General features: G+C 40.0%; 1 protein-coding gene across 2 annotated transcripts in view; it reads right to left on the bottom strand.

Moving 5' to 3' along the window:
- The window catches only part of ADPRHL1 (ADP-ribosylhydrolase like 1), a 37147-nt gene that overhangs the window by 6842 nt on the left and 14109 nt on the right, over window positions 1-16196 (bottom strand). For both annotated transcript variants that reach the window (XM_014581507.3, XM_006138938.4), the window contains exons 3-5: window positions 13572-13697; window positions 8070-8210; window positions 1628-1755 (exon numbers count right to left, since the gene is read on the bottom strand). In XM_014581507.3, coding sequence (XP_014436993.2) covers window positions 1628-1755; window positions 8070-8210; window positions 13572-13697 — 395 coding nt within the window. The remainder of the gene's footprint in view (window positions 1-1627; window positions 1756-8069; window positions 8211-13571; window positions 13698-16196) is intronic.

Raw genomic sequence — 16196 nt, 5'->3', positions numbered from 1 at the left:
TGCCAGGACTGCACTGTGTCCAGCCAGGGGGCGGGGGCGGTGGGGAACGGTGCGGCCAACCTTCCACCGTTTTGCAGGGAAGCGGGGGAAGCCCCGCGCAGCTACTGGCGACAGCCCAGCTGGGGCTGCAAGCGGCAGTGGTGGACTTGGGAAAGTGGCGGGGCAGAGCAGCTGGGGTGCTGCTGAGTTGGTCCCACAGCGCCGCCCCTCACCTGAGCGGTGCTGCGGGACCAACCCGGCAGCACCCTAGCTTCTCTGCCCCACGGCTTCCCCAAGTCCGCCACTGCTAAAACTGACGAGCAGCGGATTTGGGGAAGCGGCTGAGCTGAGCAGAGCAGCTGGGGTGCTGCTGGGTTGGTCCCGCAGCGCTGCTCAGGTGAGGGGCGGCGCTGTGGGAGCAGCCCAGCAGCACCCTAGCTGCTCTGCCCTGCCACTTTCCCAAGTCCACTGCTGCCGCTTGCAGCCCCAGCTGGGCTGTTGCCAGTGGCTGTGCGGGGCTTCCCCCGCCTCCCTTCAAAACGGTTACCCTAAGTCAACCTCCTATTTCCTGCAAGATTATTTGTTCTGATTGTATCCACTGCCCATGGTATCTTGTCCATGATATCAGGAAGGGTTCACTTATCTTTCATTGCCACTAAATTTCTGGGGATGTAGAAGTGGCAGCCGATTTTATAAAATATCCTGTATATTCTTTGTTAATCTGAAGTGTATTTATTTTTTTTAAGTAAAACTGATCTTTGCAAATACAGAACAGAACCATATACTATGGGACTGGAAGAACTGATATAGGGGGGAAAGTTGAAAATAATTTTACGTTTATTGCTAGGCCGCTAAGTAAGTTTGAAACATGAGAACTATGGTCAAATACTGGAAAGATGTAAACACCAAGGAAGAAGAATTTATTTAGCTTGGTTCAAGGAGCAATAATTAAAAGTAATGAGATTAAAGTAAAAACAATGAAGACTACAGAATAAAGTATCCTGAGCAGTGGTGAAACACCATCTCCTGAGATACTTAAAACAAGACTATAAAAAACCCATGTAGGAGTCAATTCTGTACTAAACAGGAATGAACTAGAATGGAGATTTCCAATGAGCTTTGAGAGAGTTAGGTGCCCAACTCCCATGGGAATTTCTATGAGAGTTGGTCATCCATTTGAAAATTCCAGCCTAGATTGTCAAATAGGTCTTTTCCATCTTTAATAGCCATGATTCACATCTTCTCTAGATGTTTAAACATCTGGCCAGCTTGATTTCGCCGCTTATTATATTCCTTTGTGTAATGGGGTACAGTGACCTTTTAAAGAAAATAAATCATGGGGGATGTGGGAGTGAAATCCTCCTTTCCTCCCAATTCTTCTGCCATATACCCTGTTACAAGCCCATTCCATGACTGCCACTTAGAACCTTATTCCTCATTCTACTGTAACCATTTCTTGTATCAATTCACATATTAAGTAAACATGGAATAATTTTTCTTTTTAAAAAGCAAAAAATCCTTTCAGAAAAACCTCTGCCCTATGAGGAGCAAGACATTTAACAACCATCTTGGATTGTCTTTCTGGAAATGCGTCTATTGTAATGAGCTTTTCTGAGCTCTTCTTCAAGTTACATTTGCAGACTTTTACCTTTTCTCTCTCCTCAGCATCATAATTATCAGGAAAGACGGGTTTATTCTGATTTTCTTCTGTGATTTCTCTCTCCTCCAAATAAAATTGCCATTTGGCTTCAAAGTAAAACCAGTGCTCCTGATATTCTGAATGCAAAACAAACTAATGGTGTAATATTTCATCTTGACAAGCCATTCCGATGCATGTACATAGCTTTTAAAGTAAGAACAAAACAGGGTGCTCCTAGTAAAACTTTACATTCTACAGGAATGTAACTAATATAATTCACACACTCTCAAACCTGTCTTTAGAAATAGGATCAAACTACATGTTAAATTTGATTATACCAATGGAACAGCTAACAGGAAGCAGGAAAAATGAACATGAAAGAAAGAAAATTAAAAATTGTAAGAACGGTAGAATTATCTTTAAAACATCCAACAAACTGGAAATACCACGATATGAGATTGAGACACTGCAACATTCTTCTGAAACACTATAAAGAAAAAAGATAAATGTGAACTACAAGGGAGAAAATTTGATCTATACCTTTGTTTGTTGGTGTTCCTTTATAGCAAATTATGTATATCTAAAATGTTTATTTTTATTTGGTTGAGTTTCTTTAAAATAATACAATTGTGTGGGTGGGTGTGGTTTTTTAACTTAGAAATATGAGGACTGTCGAGCCTTATTTTTCTGGGTTTTGCTGGACGACTCAGAGATGTGGACTAAAGAATGTTTCTTCAAGTTGTTTGAGTTAACCAGTTGTAGAAGACCAAACAAAATGTGTTACACAGCTGAATATAAATCACTTTCATTTCAATTATTCCAATTTTATATGTATGATTTCTCTAGTGCCCTGAACCTACTAGTTCTTCAGTCATCCACAGACTTGTCCAGGAAAAACTGGGTAGACAAAGAACTTGCAATACAAAAAAATAAAAAACAAAACAAAAACAAACCCAAAAAAACAAAAAACACAAAACAAAAAACAGGAGAAAACCCTTCAGGCCATGTTTATATATTGCTTATTTTTTCTCTGTTCAGTGAAAAAACACAGTGAGTCCTGAACCCTGCCTGCAAACACATCTGCTTAAGTTTATGCATGTGAATAGTCTCAATATCTTCACTGGGACTACTGATGTCCCTGATTCAGCAAAGCACTTATATATCTCCTTACCTTTTAAGCAAATGCTTAAAGCCAATGCTGTTCACTAAAACACTTAAACATACATTTAAGTCTTATTGAAGGCAATGTGCAAAGTCAAACACATGCATATTTATTCTCAGGAGAACGGTTGGAAAAAAAGGATAGGAGGCAAATTGGAATAGGGTTAAGAATTCAAAAAGCAGCGAGATGGAGAAAGTCATTAAATAAGCCATTAGAAAGTTGGCACTTCAGTATAAGAGTATTATTACAGGTGTGATCAGCATCACTGCTTCTTCAAATTAAGTGCAAACTAAGCCTAATTTCTGTTTTCTATCATCTTCCCTTTCAACCATGGTGACAGAATACAGAATTCTGAGGGGGAAGAGCAGAGGGTTGGCACCCCACTGAATAAGCAACTAAATAAAATGGTTGTGGATGATATTATTGTATTATAAAAGTGTATCAAGTAAGGCATTATATAAAAATAGATGACATGCTGGTCATGCATATCACTGTGTGATGTATGTACACATGGTGTGTAAGTACATGCTCTGGAAGTATGTTCCTAAAGTATGTTGTGGAGAGAGTTGATAAACACCTTAGACAAAAGAATGTAGATTTACATATCTGGATCAAGCTTTGTATGCCAGAGGACAATGAATGTATATTTACATGTAAGGTAAAGAAAGCCATCCTGGTAAGGAGCAGAAAACAACCTAGTGAGTACACTAAGGGTATGTCTAGACTACAGGGTTTTGTCGACAGAAGTTTTGTCGACAGATACTGTTGACAAAGCTTCTGTCGACAAAGAGCGTCTAGACTACATCCAGTTCTGTCGACAAAGCAAGCCGCTTTGTCGACATAACAGTGTGGACGCAAAGGACACTGTAGATGCAATAATGCCTTCTATCAACAGAACTCTGTTGATAAAAGGCGTTATTCCTCGTAGAATGAGGTTTACATACGTCGACAAACCTGCTGAGTTTTGTCGACGTTATGTCGACATAACTCAAAGGCAGTGTGGACGCAGGTATAGTTTTGTCGACAAAAGTCCCCTTTTGTCGACAAAACCCTGTAGTCTAGACACACCCTAAGAGAAAGAGTCTGCACTCCTAGGAACTTTTACTAGATCTTGAGGTAAAGACAATGAACTTTGGAACACAACAAAACATTCTACTTATCACTTAGAAAACAAAGTAAAGATGTTAAGTATCGGGTAATTGACTAATTGAATAGTCGATGCATTTTTGCATCGACTATTTGATTAGTCGATAGGGCACCTCTGCTTTTGAAGTGTAGCAACAGCCCTAGGGTTGCGGTGGCGTTTCAAAGCGGCAGTGCCGCACGTAGCCTGGGATCAGTTGCTCCGTGCTGCGCTGCTGCTTTGAATGCCTCAGGGAGCCCGGAATCAGCTGGGGACTATCTGATAGAGGTGGCAGGGGGAGCGACTAGTTGACTATCCGATAAGTATTTGCTTATCGGATAGTCAACTAGTCCTTCACATCCCAAGAACAAAGAGGACAGCACCCTAAAAGTCTCTGAAAGTGGGGTCGTTTGTTCTAGAGGACTAGAATTGCTGGTAACCTGATTTAAGTGAGCAAACTAGTCAGGTAAAGATTATTACCTGCTAAAATTAAGCTTTAGTCACTAGAAAGCATCCTTGTTTTGTGTGCAATCACACCTTCCTCCCTTTTCTGCTTAGCGCCACCTACATTTCTGTTCTTTATTAATAAATGTACTCTTAGTTTTATTCTAAACCACCCTATTCTGAAGTGTAGAGAGCGCTCTGTGAACTTAACAGGCTGCTGTCTCATTGGAGGCAGTGGATTTAGTAGTTCCCAAAAGTGTCCAGCGAAAGGGACTGGACATTGCAGAGGGATGGCTCAGGGGGAAGTCGGGATCTGGAGTTCATGGACTGTTACCTGCAAGACAAGGTTCAGACAGAAAGAATCTGCTGGCGAGGAAGACAGGCTGGTGTGGCAGAGACACAGGGTTGTCTCCAGCAAAGCTCATTCTTGCCCAGGCAAGAGGGGTAACACGATGGCTTATAGCTCCGAGTTCCCTGGAGAGGGTACCAGAAACACTCAGACCTGGCCAGAAAATTAGCAACTCTGCACACACGGTAAGTACTTTTCTAAATGAAGTAATTTGCTTGTTTCTTTTTCTTACCTAGTTTTCCTCTTCCAGAAAGGCTAAGCAAGTGCTTCTCATAGGGATTATTATCCTGAAAACACTTCATGCTCATATATTATGAACAAAAGCTGTTTTGCATACTCTGGTGTTTTCTAAATGCTGGTACCTCTCCCACCCTGCATTTTGCTGTGGATGGGATGAAAGTATAATGATGGAAGAGACTAAAGACTGCTCCTAATACTGCAGCAGTTACCTCAGATCTCTCAGGAGGCAGGAGAGAATCCACCCCTTGCCCACATGGCATTCCCTTGTACCCACACCAGGACCCAGCCTTGCTGCAAAGGGCAGGATTTAACTCAGGTATGGGATCTGGAGGAGCTCAACACAGAGAGGGTCCAGGTGGTATTTGCAGACGTAGGCCACCCTTAACACCACCTGTGGGATCATGCTGAGCACACCACAAGGTACTTTCATTCTGTTATAGGAAGCCCAAGCAGCAGTTGATTAGCATCTTAAAAAAGAAATCTCTGTGTGAAAAAACAGAGTGAAAATGTCTTAGCCCTTCAAAACATGAGAGTATTTTAAGAGAAAAATAGCCCTGGTTTGAATAAACCACCACACACAATGGGATTTGATCAGCATGTGATTTTAAAACTGGCTTAAAAAAATCAAAAGACCAAGCAATTTTTAAAAAGTGTAAATACCTCCTACTTTCTAGTGCACTCACTGGCATAGCACCCTGGTGCCTCAAAAAACATAAATGAGGGTTTTCCCCAAAACACCTCTGCAGATGGCAGAGATAAGGAACAAAGAAATTAAGTGATTTTCCAGTCTGATGGAAAATCTGTACCAAAGCCAAAAATTAAACCCAGACTTACAAGAGTCCGGTGTCTGAACCACAAAACCATCCTTCCCATTTTTGGGCCCAATTTTTCAACTCTTACTGGTGTTGAGTACTTGCATGCTCATGAGGAGTTCTCATATTGATGTCAATGGACTACACCTGGAAATAAGTGAAACTCAGTAAGAGCAACAGGCCTTTTGTGATTAAATGGGTCTCATCTTTGTGGCGGAAACCAAAAAAAAAGCTTCTGAGAAATGGTTTTCTTATAATGTAAGGCTCTGTTCATCATAAATTCTCTTCAGTGCATCTCAGTACCCAAGGGACTCGAGCCTGAGATGACAGATTTTTCCTCCCCTTCCAAAATAGCCCCATGCTCCACAATGTAATTATTATACAATGCATATTTGGGGTCCCACATATCTTTACACATCTATGGTGCATTCACCCTCTGGTGGAGTGACAGAACCCTTCTGTAAAGTCAGTCAAAGAGAGACCTATACATACTAATCCTTCGCCTGCTGCCCTTAGGCCTTGTCTCTAAAAAAGCCCAAACAAACTCAGAGCAGAAGAGGTGCTAGTAAAAAAATTCAGTATGCTCCAGAAAAGCTTCTTGCATGTATATTCAGTTTTCTGAGCAGAAAATTTATCTCCCAAAGAAAACTTAGTTCTTGGACACTCCAAGCTAAGATTTATGTGTAGTCTAATCACCCATACCTTGTTATCCATACCTTGTAGCCCTTTAGGACAAATGGAAAAACCATTCATAAGTACCATTTTGGAGACACATCAAAGTGAATAAAGTTAAATCAAATTAAGATCACTTTAATTCTAAGCAAGAGCATTTACACAGAAATGTAATGTGGCTTGACTAATCCTCTTAAAATTACACATTTATTTACTTACAATTAACTTTCCTGAATGTCCTCTTGTGGACAAGTTTCTATATCCATTTGTTCACATTAGGACTATAATACGACAATACAGTGATCCTAGGGAAGCAGGCACTAAAAAGCTGTTATGTATAAGATGCATTAATATTATCTGTCTAGGAGTCCTGTTTTACTCAACTGTTTTGAACAATGAGTACCACAGAACATATCCCAAATGTTTGCATGGAACATCAACAACCTGAATATACATACAACGGATGAATTAACTATTCTCTAAATATATGCACCTCCAGGTCATTTAAGCTATGTCTAGACTGCAAGCTTCTTTCGGAAGAAGCTTTTCTGGAAGAGATCTTATTTAGAAAGAGAGCATTCACACAGCAAAAATGTAACGAAAAAGCAATGTGCTTTTTTGAAAGATAGTCCACATTTATTGGATGCTAGCTCGCATTTAAGTTGTGATTAGTATGGACAGAGTGGCCACCAGGGCACTTGTGTTATTTCCTGGAGGCCTCTTTTTCAAAAGAACTCCCTCTTCTGTGTCCACACACGCCTTTTTTTGAAAAAGCTTTTTCGGAAAAAGGCTTCTTCCTCATAGAAAGAGGTTTACTACTCTCGGAAAAACCCCTCCGTTCTTTCAACTTCCTGTTGAAAGAACGCAATAGCAGTATGGATGTAAGTATAGTTTTTTCCGGAAAACTGCTGCAGTGTAGACATGCCCTTAGTGGCTTCCACTGGCAAAATGAGGAATATCTATTGAACTTCTAATGATCACTTGTATCTCTTCTACACATTAGCATTTGATGGAAAGCACCTGAAATAGCTTAGATCTCGGCATACATGTTTTGCAAATGACTTGCTGACCTTCTTTATCTTGTAAGGACAGTGGAAGACTAAGTTCAGCATTATAATTATTGTCTTGTCTGTGTATATAGTGCATCATTGTGTTAAGTATGAAAACAAGGTTCCTATTCTGGTAGGCTTGCAGTGTAATGTGCAGACGATATGGAAAGACAACATGGAAAACCAGGAGATGATGTGAACTAACAAAAATGGTAATAGAGATGTAGCCGTGTTAGTCTGGTCTTGCTGAAACAAAAGACAGGACTATGCAGCACTTTAAAGACTAACAAGATGGTTTATTAGGTGATGAGCTTTCGTGGGCCAGATCCATTTCCTCAGATCAAATTGTGGAAGAAAATTGGCATGACCATATATACCAAAGGGATATAATAAAAAAAAAGTGAACACATATAAAATTGACAAATCAGATTTTAGAACTGGGGGAGGGGAGTTAGTGTCTATGAGATAATGATAATGGGGTGATAATTGGGGAAGCTATCTTTGTAATGGATAAGATAACAAAAATGGTGAGATTGAGCAGCAGAGTTTAATGGGTGCCTTTATAGGTGTTTAAAAAAAATTGTAGTTTAGGAGCATTACCTGCCATGTGTCGAATGGTCTTTTTGCAATATTCTTCAGCCATCGGGACCACCTTCATCATTTCCCTTCCCCACTGCACAAGTGGTTTTCCTTGTATTGCATATGATACAAATAGAGCTGTACAAAAGGACCCTAAAAAGCCTAAAATTAACACATAATATTAATTACCAACATGTGAGCAACATTTCTACTCTAATAATAATAATCAGGGCTCGACAAATCAGTAAATCTACCCGTGGCGAGTAGATTTCAGCCGGTCGCCCCGTTCACCAGCAGCGCGCACATGTGCATGCACAGTGCGGGGCTGGCGAGTAGATTTTGCCGCCGTTTGTCAAGCCCTGATAATAATGATAATGATAATAAAACATCTTTGGCATAGCCTTGGTAAATCACTACTAGCTGTTTCATATCTCTAGGATGGTTTAGCAAATCTGTCTGACCTATGTCGTTCTGTTTAACAGGCTGACACTTGATATGTCAAAATTCTTGGCTGAAGTATGCTGCTCAGTGGATGATGACATATTTCATGTATGAAGGAGCTTCTGTTCTCAGTGGTATAACATGACAGAAAGTAATGTAGATGTCCAAAATAAATATCGTGTTCATACAATATTTAACATCTTTAACTCACGTCACATGGAACAACTGACACGGACCAAGTAATTCAGTTACACTCTAAATCCCTTTGTTTATAAAGTCATTCAGCTTGCAGACTGGTTAGAATTTTAGATGTAATACAGATTCTTCCTCATTTTACTTTGAGTAACTAAATCAATTCTTCACAGATACTGTGAACACTACTGTAATATTTACTTAAGTTTCTTCCTATTTTGTTTTGGGATCAAATTGCTTTCAACAGGAAGTTGCGCAAGTAGTCTGTGGGGTATATCTACAGAGTTTCACCGTATTCAAGATAATATTTTCTTTTTAAGAAACACTTGCAATGTTGGCTGAGTGAGAGCATTACTTGCTTATTTTCTTTTATCTACTTGTGGCATTTTTGAACTGTTCTCAAATACAGCACAATACTGAGCACAAACTTTTAAATAAGGCTAATTGTAGACATTAAAGCTCCAATGCAAAGCCCTGGAGCACATGCTTAACTTCAGGTATATGAATCAATGGTACTGCTCACATGCTTAAAGTTAAGCACTTGTTTATGTATTTTGCTGGATTAGGGCCTTATTCCTCAAAAATTGAGGTTTACAGGTTCTTTCAAAAAAAGAGTTTTTTTCCTGAAAGAACCTCATCTAGACTGCTTGCTTTTTCAAAAAACAAAACAAAACACCTCTTTCAAAAAAGTGATCAGAAGAAGATATGCATATCTTCTTTTGAAATTAAAATGTAGTCTAGACGTGCCCTAAGAGATGGCAAAAGCAAAGGAGTGAAGCAGCAATTAAGAGTTTAAAGCCAACAACATGATTTCTTGTAGAAAAGATGCCTCAGACATTAGATGGTGACCATACTGATAGTGACACTTCCAGTTCTGATGATGAAAACTTTGTACCCACAAATGACATTTCAATGCCACATAATGAGCAGGTCATTAATCACGACACAGAAATGCCAACAGTAGAGATAGATACAGGATGTACACTCGATTTAGAGACTATGCAGGCAGAAAATGAGGACCTAAGGAATGCTGCACGGCAAGAGCAAGAACTTATGACTAGCACAGGACACAATGTAACAACAGTGACATCAGAACCTGATATTGGACTTCTTGATAAGAACAGTGTTGCTCAAATGCAGTCATTTCTCAAAGTTAGTTGTTTTCAGATTCAAAGTAATATACCAAAAGATACAGAAAATCATGCTTTTCCCACTCGTCTACTGACAAAAACGTCTTCCAAATGGAAAGATCTACACAAGAGACTAGCTCTGCTGGAGCATGGAAAAACAGGCTCTGTACAGTGTTCCCTGTTTCATTTTTAACAGTAATACTTCAAATGCATCAGTACTGCATCCGATTGGAGCATCAGTAGAGGTTGGAGGAAGTTGAAAGACCAAATACCTACACATGAAACTTCAGTATCTCATAAAGATCACTGTTACATGGAAATCAGTTAGTAGAGCAGCACTAGCTGACAGTTCAATTGAAAACTTATTCCTGAGTGAAATAAACACAGAAACTGATAAGTGGAAAAAACTCCTTGAACGCATATTGAATGTCATTCTTTTTCTTTCTGAACGGGAATTGGCTTTGTTTGGTTCCAGTCAATGTAATGGTGACCCTACAAATGGAAACTTTCTTGGTATACCTGAACTTCTTAGCAAGTATGACCTACTTTTGTCAGGCCATGTTAAATGTACCCGTGAGTCACAAGAGAGCAGAAAATGAATGCAAGTCCATTCTCTGTCTACCAGAATATAAAATGAGCTTATTGACATTTGTTCAAACAACAATTCTTGAAGAGATACAACATGTGAAGTACCTTTCAATTATTATCGATGCAACTCCAGACTGTTCTCAGAAAGAATAAATGACCTTGGTTGTTTAGTATGTTAAAATTGCAGGAAGTTCAAAGGTTTCAATTGAAGAACAATTTATTTTATTTGATAATTTCACACACACACACACAAAAAAACTGGAAAAGAAATCCACCTCATGTATAAGAAATTCTGGAAGACTTCAAATTAAATTTTCAAGTCTGCAATGGTAAAGCCTATGACAATGGATCCAATATGGCTGGGAAGTACAATGGAGTACAAGCAGTCCTTCTTGACCAAAATCCAAACTGTATTTTCTCCAGTTGTGGCAACCACACACTAAATCTTGTTAATGGTGATAGTGTTGAATCATGCAAGGAAGCAATCACATACTTTGGCACAATCTAGCAAATGTACAAGCTGTTCAGTAGCAGTCCTCGAAAGTGGGAAATTCTGAAGCAGCATCTGCCTGTTTCCCTTCACAACACATTGACAATGAGATGGTCAGTATGAAGTGATGGCAGTAAACCAGTTGCACAGCATTTGGATTCTGTGAGAAAGACTTTAAGTGAGCTTGAATCTCTTACTCTCATAGCACAGGTTTGCTTATGACAGCTTATGTCAATTCAGAAGTATACATCCAAATTTGAATGCATTTTAATGTCATACATCCGGATGACGCTACTAAAAATGATCCATGAAACTAATCTTGTAATTGAAGCAGACAATGCTACATTAGATGTTGAGAGAGATAACATTGAATGACTTCTTAAAGATATTCAAAAGATTTGTGATCAATGGGATGCAATCTTTTCTGATTCCAAATCAGTAGCACAGGGTATTGACATTTCATCTGAGTTTTACCAATCGCAACCTAACATCTCAATCTGATGCAGAAAAGCACTATTGAGTAAATTTTTGTTATTATTGACTCCATCAAATCTGGTCTCACATGTCGACTTGAGTAACTGCAACAAATTTGTATCCTTTTTGGATTCCTTTGGGAGTTCAGAGACCTAAGTGAGGAAGATCTATATTCAGCAGCTGAACAGCTTCAACAAAGTAGAATAATGAAATTTCAAGAGATCTTTGTGATGAGATCATCTTCCTGAAATATATACATTCCACCAACTTTAAATCAGACTGCAAGCCAAATGAACTGCTTCAAGAAATATTTGATCTTGGCCTCTCAGCTGTATTTCCTAATATCACAATTCCATTACATATTTTTGTCAGTCTTCCTACATCAGTGGCTTCAGGTGAATGCACATTTAATGTGTTAAAACAAGTAAAGAACTATCATCAATCTACAATGGGACAAGAGTGTTTGAATGGGCTCACAATGCTTAGCATTAACAGCGATCTTACACATAAATTAGATTTTCTTCTATTACAAACGAGTTTGCACACAACAAAGCCAGAAAAGCATTCCTAAAATGAAGAGTTTTGCTTGTGAAATTTACAACTAAAGTTACATTATTAATATACATGTTATTGGTATAAAGACTTAATTGTTAATAAATAAATGTCTCAAGTGTTCATTTTCATATATTCTTTTGGTTTTAGTATGATCCTGTGGATGTAAAGTTAGATACCACCGGGGGGCTGGGGCAGCTAAACTCAAACTGGCCTGGGCCTCTGTGATTCTCAGAGAGGGGGCCTGAGTATGACATAATTCTGCTTTCCACACAATGACTTTTCCTAAGAGCATGATCAAAGAGCTAGGCTATGTCTACACTGGTGGGTTCTTGTGGAAGAATGGCCATTCTTGCGCAAGAACCAGCAGAGTGTCCACACTGCCCTCCCACTCTTGCGCAAGAAGATTTACAGTACAGTGCGGTAAAAGAGGGTTTCTTGTGCAAGAGCTACGCTCTTTTTTTACAAGTGTAAGCCTTTTTGCGCAACAGCTCTTGCGCAAGAGGGCTGTGTAGACACGTGGCATGGGTTTCTTGCACAAGAAAGCCCTATGGCTAAAATGGCCATCAGAGCTTTCTTGCTCGAGAGAGCGTCCACACTGCCATGGATGCTCTTGCGTAAATGCACATCTCTCACATGGCAGTGTGGACGTGTTCTTGCGCAAGAAGCCGCCAGTGTAGACAGAGCCCAAAGGTGCAATACGAAGCATGCCACTCACTGGTGGGGATTGTATGTTTGTTAAAGACATGGTCAACATAAAACATCCAAACAAAACAGTACAAAATGCAACCAGTTCCATTAATTTAGGAATACAATAATGAAGCCCTGATATGTGATTTGTAATCTTAGATATGTTGTTGGTGTCACTAGATTTATTAAAAACATAGTCTGCATCTATATAGCAAGCAGTTATTTCGACATAATGTCAAAATAATGTCGAGCTGGAGGACTTCTTATTCTGACTCTTGTAACCCTCATTTTATGAGGAGTGAGGGAAGTTGGAGGAAGAATGCTCTTCCTCAGACTCCCTGCTGTGTAGACAGTGCCAAAAGCCGAAATAAGCTATTTCAACTTATGCTATTCAATTGACGTAGCTCAAGTTGCATAGCTTATTTCGGCTTTAGCCCTGCTGTGTAGATGTGCCCTTACTATTTAAGTAGTACAGAAATGTAAATATGAACTTCCAGAGTACAAACAAATGAAACTTTTTTGGTTTAGATAAAGTCTTTGATTTCTTCCTCAAACACATGGATTTGGAAACAATCCAATTTACTTCTCTTCACATCTATAGCTAACAATCTGATATGGCAAGCCCCTTTCACAGAAAAACAGTGTCTTCTGAAGGATATATCTACATGTTCATAGATCAGGTCATCTGTATAAATGTGAAATTGTGACACTTTGATCAGAATAGTAACCTATAAATCCTTTAGTTATTACTGTTGGTGTTTAATGGGGTCTCCCACCTTCACCTGGAATTCCTGGTACTGAACAAATACCTCACAGGATGCAAAAGGCTCCAACCAGGACCGGAGTGGTCTGCATATACTGCAGTAGTTCAACCAAGTGAGCTAATGGGAGCTGCACTAGTTTGTTCTAAACTGAAAACCAGACATACTTATTACAGACAAATAATTTTAATTCAGTGGATGTTACCTGTAGGGTGATTATGAGTCATTCGTCCACATTCGATGCTCACTTCAATAAGAGTGTCTAGTCTCTCAGGCTTCCAGTATTTCATACCTAAGCACATGGCTTTTGTAGCTGCTCCAAATCCAGAACCTACATTAAAAAATGTTGCAGGCTTTACAAAGGAAATAATTATACATAAAATGTAGACAGACATTGGAAACAGGTATATTTTGTTAATTCAGATAACACTGAGGGAACTGAGTTGCACAGTTTGTACCACAGTTTTCAAAGCCTCCTTCACTTGTGGATTTTTGCCCCTACATGTGATAAGGATAGCTCATTATAGATATCACTAAAAGTCCTGTATGGACATCACTAAAAGTCCTGTAGGTGCACAAAAATAAGTGTTCTCTCCTTTCCCTCATTAACTCAAAAATTCTGCAGTCACTATTCAGTCTTGGCTGACACCCGAGTTCCTTTGCTTTTTCCTGTTGCCAATATTGAATGTAGTGGTAGGAGAAATGGAAAAGCACAAAAACATTGTATGGAAAGCAAATCTTTCAAATTGTTTATTTATAGGGCCTAATTTTTCAGAGTACCTTTGTAGCACTAAATATGATTAGTCTAAGCTCCCACTACTTCAGTGAACACTCAGTAGTTCTGAAAATTAGACTCCAGAAGTCTCAGATTGGGCACCCAGAATTTGAGGAACACACAATTAATAAACACTGTGAAAGTTTTGGTTTAAGTGACTTGTCCAGTATAAACTAGACATAGTTTGGGAAGCACTAAACAAGCCAAATGTTCAAGTTTAGTTCTGTATTTTTTTTCCTAGGGCAAGTTTTAACCAGAACATGCAAAAGGTTCAGTGTCATATACAACACATAGTAAAAGACCTTTCCATTTTTTCCTGAAGGCTGAGGAAGGAGAAGATACATAGTTTTCCCTCTGCTACAGCAAACACCCACACTAGAGCTTCCCTGACCATTGCTTTCTTCTGCCTGCAGCACTTTTCTAAGGCTGTGTCTAGACTACATGCCTCTGTCGGCAGAGGCATGTAGATTAGGGTTGTAGGCAAAGGTAAATGAAGCTGCGATTTAAATGATCGCGGCTTCATTTACATTTACATGGCTGCCGCGCTGAGCCGACAAACAGCTGATCAGCTGTTTGTCGGCTCGCCGCTAGTCTGGACGTTCCCCCTGTCGACATGAAAGCCCTTTGTCGGCAGCCCCGTTATTCCTCGTGGAATGAGGAGTAACGGTAGTTTGAACTAGGAAGCCTAGTCCGAACTACCTAGTTCGTGCTGCGTGTAGCCGCGCGGCACGGGGTTCGAACCAGCCGGGATTTTAAAATGGCGGCACCCGGCTTATGCAAATGAAGCCCGGGAAATTCAAATCCCGGGCTTCATTTGCAAGTGCGGTATGCCTACATTACCCCGCTAGTTCGAACTAGCGGGGTAGTGTAGACATACCCCTAGAACTCTATTGCAGAGGGAGGGACAGAATTCTCCAGAACAACATTCAACTGCCCTAAGCATGAGACTATCCATTCTCTTCTGCTGCAGTCTATTGGCTTGTTCACTATACACCTTCTGCAATAAATAAGTTGGGGTGCCATGGACAACAGCCTCAGTCACTGGACAAGTCTAATTTATGCCCAGGTGACACCACATCACAATGTACATGCACAAAGGTTGCATGGACAACCCGAATTCTGGCATTTCTTAACTTCTGAATGCTTTCCTTTGCAACCTTAGTGTTTTTCTAACATGGGCCTTTTTAAATATATCATTTTCTATGTTCTTAAAAAAAAAAAAAAAGCAAAGACACGGATCAAATTGAATCATATTGACCCCATCACCATATTTGCAACCTTTAGATCCACAGGAAACTGTTTTACCACTTGAACTTGCAGGTAACAGTAGTTGGTTGTAATCTTCTATGTGAATGAGCCACTACATGGGGATGAGACAAACACTTGCTGTCAAGTTTCATAGCTGTTTTCTAGATAACAGAGCAATGCTGAGACCCATGTATGCTGGGTTCTCTACCGGGTTCTGGAAGGGAATGTATGCTAGTGGTTCTAGTCTCTTTTGCTCTGTCCCATAGGGATGTGCCCTTTTGTTCCAGTCCCTCTCTGTCCACCACTCCTGGCCCCCTTCTGTTTTTCACTCTTCTACATTTAATTTGACCTAATGCAGCTAAGTTCGACCTAAACTCCCTGTGTAGACCAGGCCTCAGGCTGTATGCTTCTTTTCCTTCAAGCTGATATGGGCACCACTAGGGGGAGTCATTGAGACTAAGGGGGAGAGAGTCTCTCATTTCACTTCCATTCCCTGCTGTCATGATGGCCTCTAGCAGCTGAGTGGTGTAAACTACAGGAATAGATTCTATCCGTGCCTGCAGCCCTGACCTAGAACATGCTCAGTGCAGAAAGAGGCTTGGAGAATTTAGCTGCCAAGCTCTAACAAGACTTATTTTGGGTGTATTGGCACAGTGACAGCAAAAGGTACATCTGTGATACCAGGTGACTTGTCTAATTTTAAGTCCTTGGTCCAGAGCACGGATGGCTCAGAGTTTCTCAATTAAATGGCTATGAGAATTTTTTTTACATAGGCAAACCAACATATTTCCCTGTTACCTCGTAGCA

This window comes from Pelodiscus sinensis, chromosome 1 (genome assembly GCF_049634645.1).
Source record: "Pelodiscus sinensis isolate JC-2024 chromosome 1, ASM4963464v1, whole genome shotgun sequence".
Taxonomy (NCBI): Eukaryota; Metazoa; Chordata; order Testudines; family Trionychidae; genus Pelodiscus; species Pelodiscus sinensis.
Note: the sequence above shows the minus strand (reverse complement) of the source record. Positions and strands in the feature narration are given on the sequence as shown.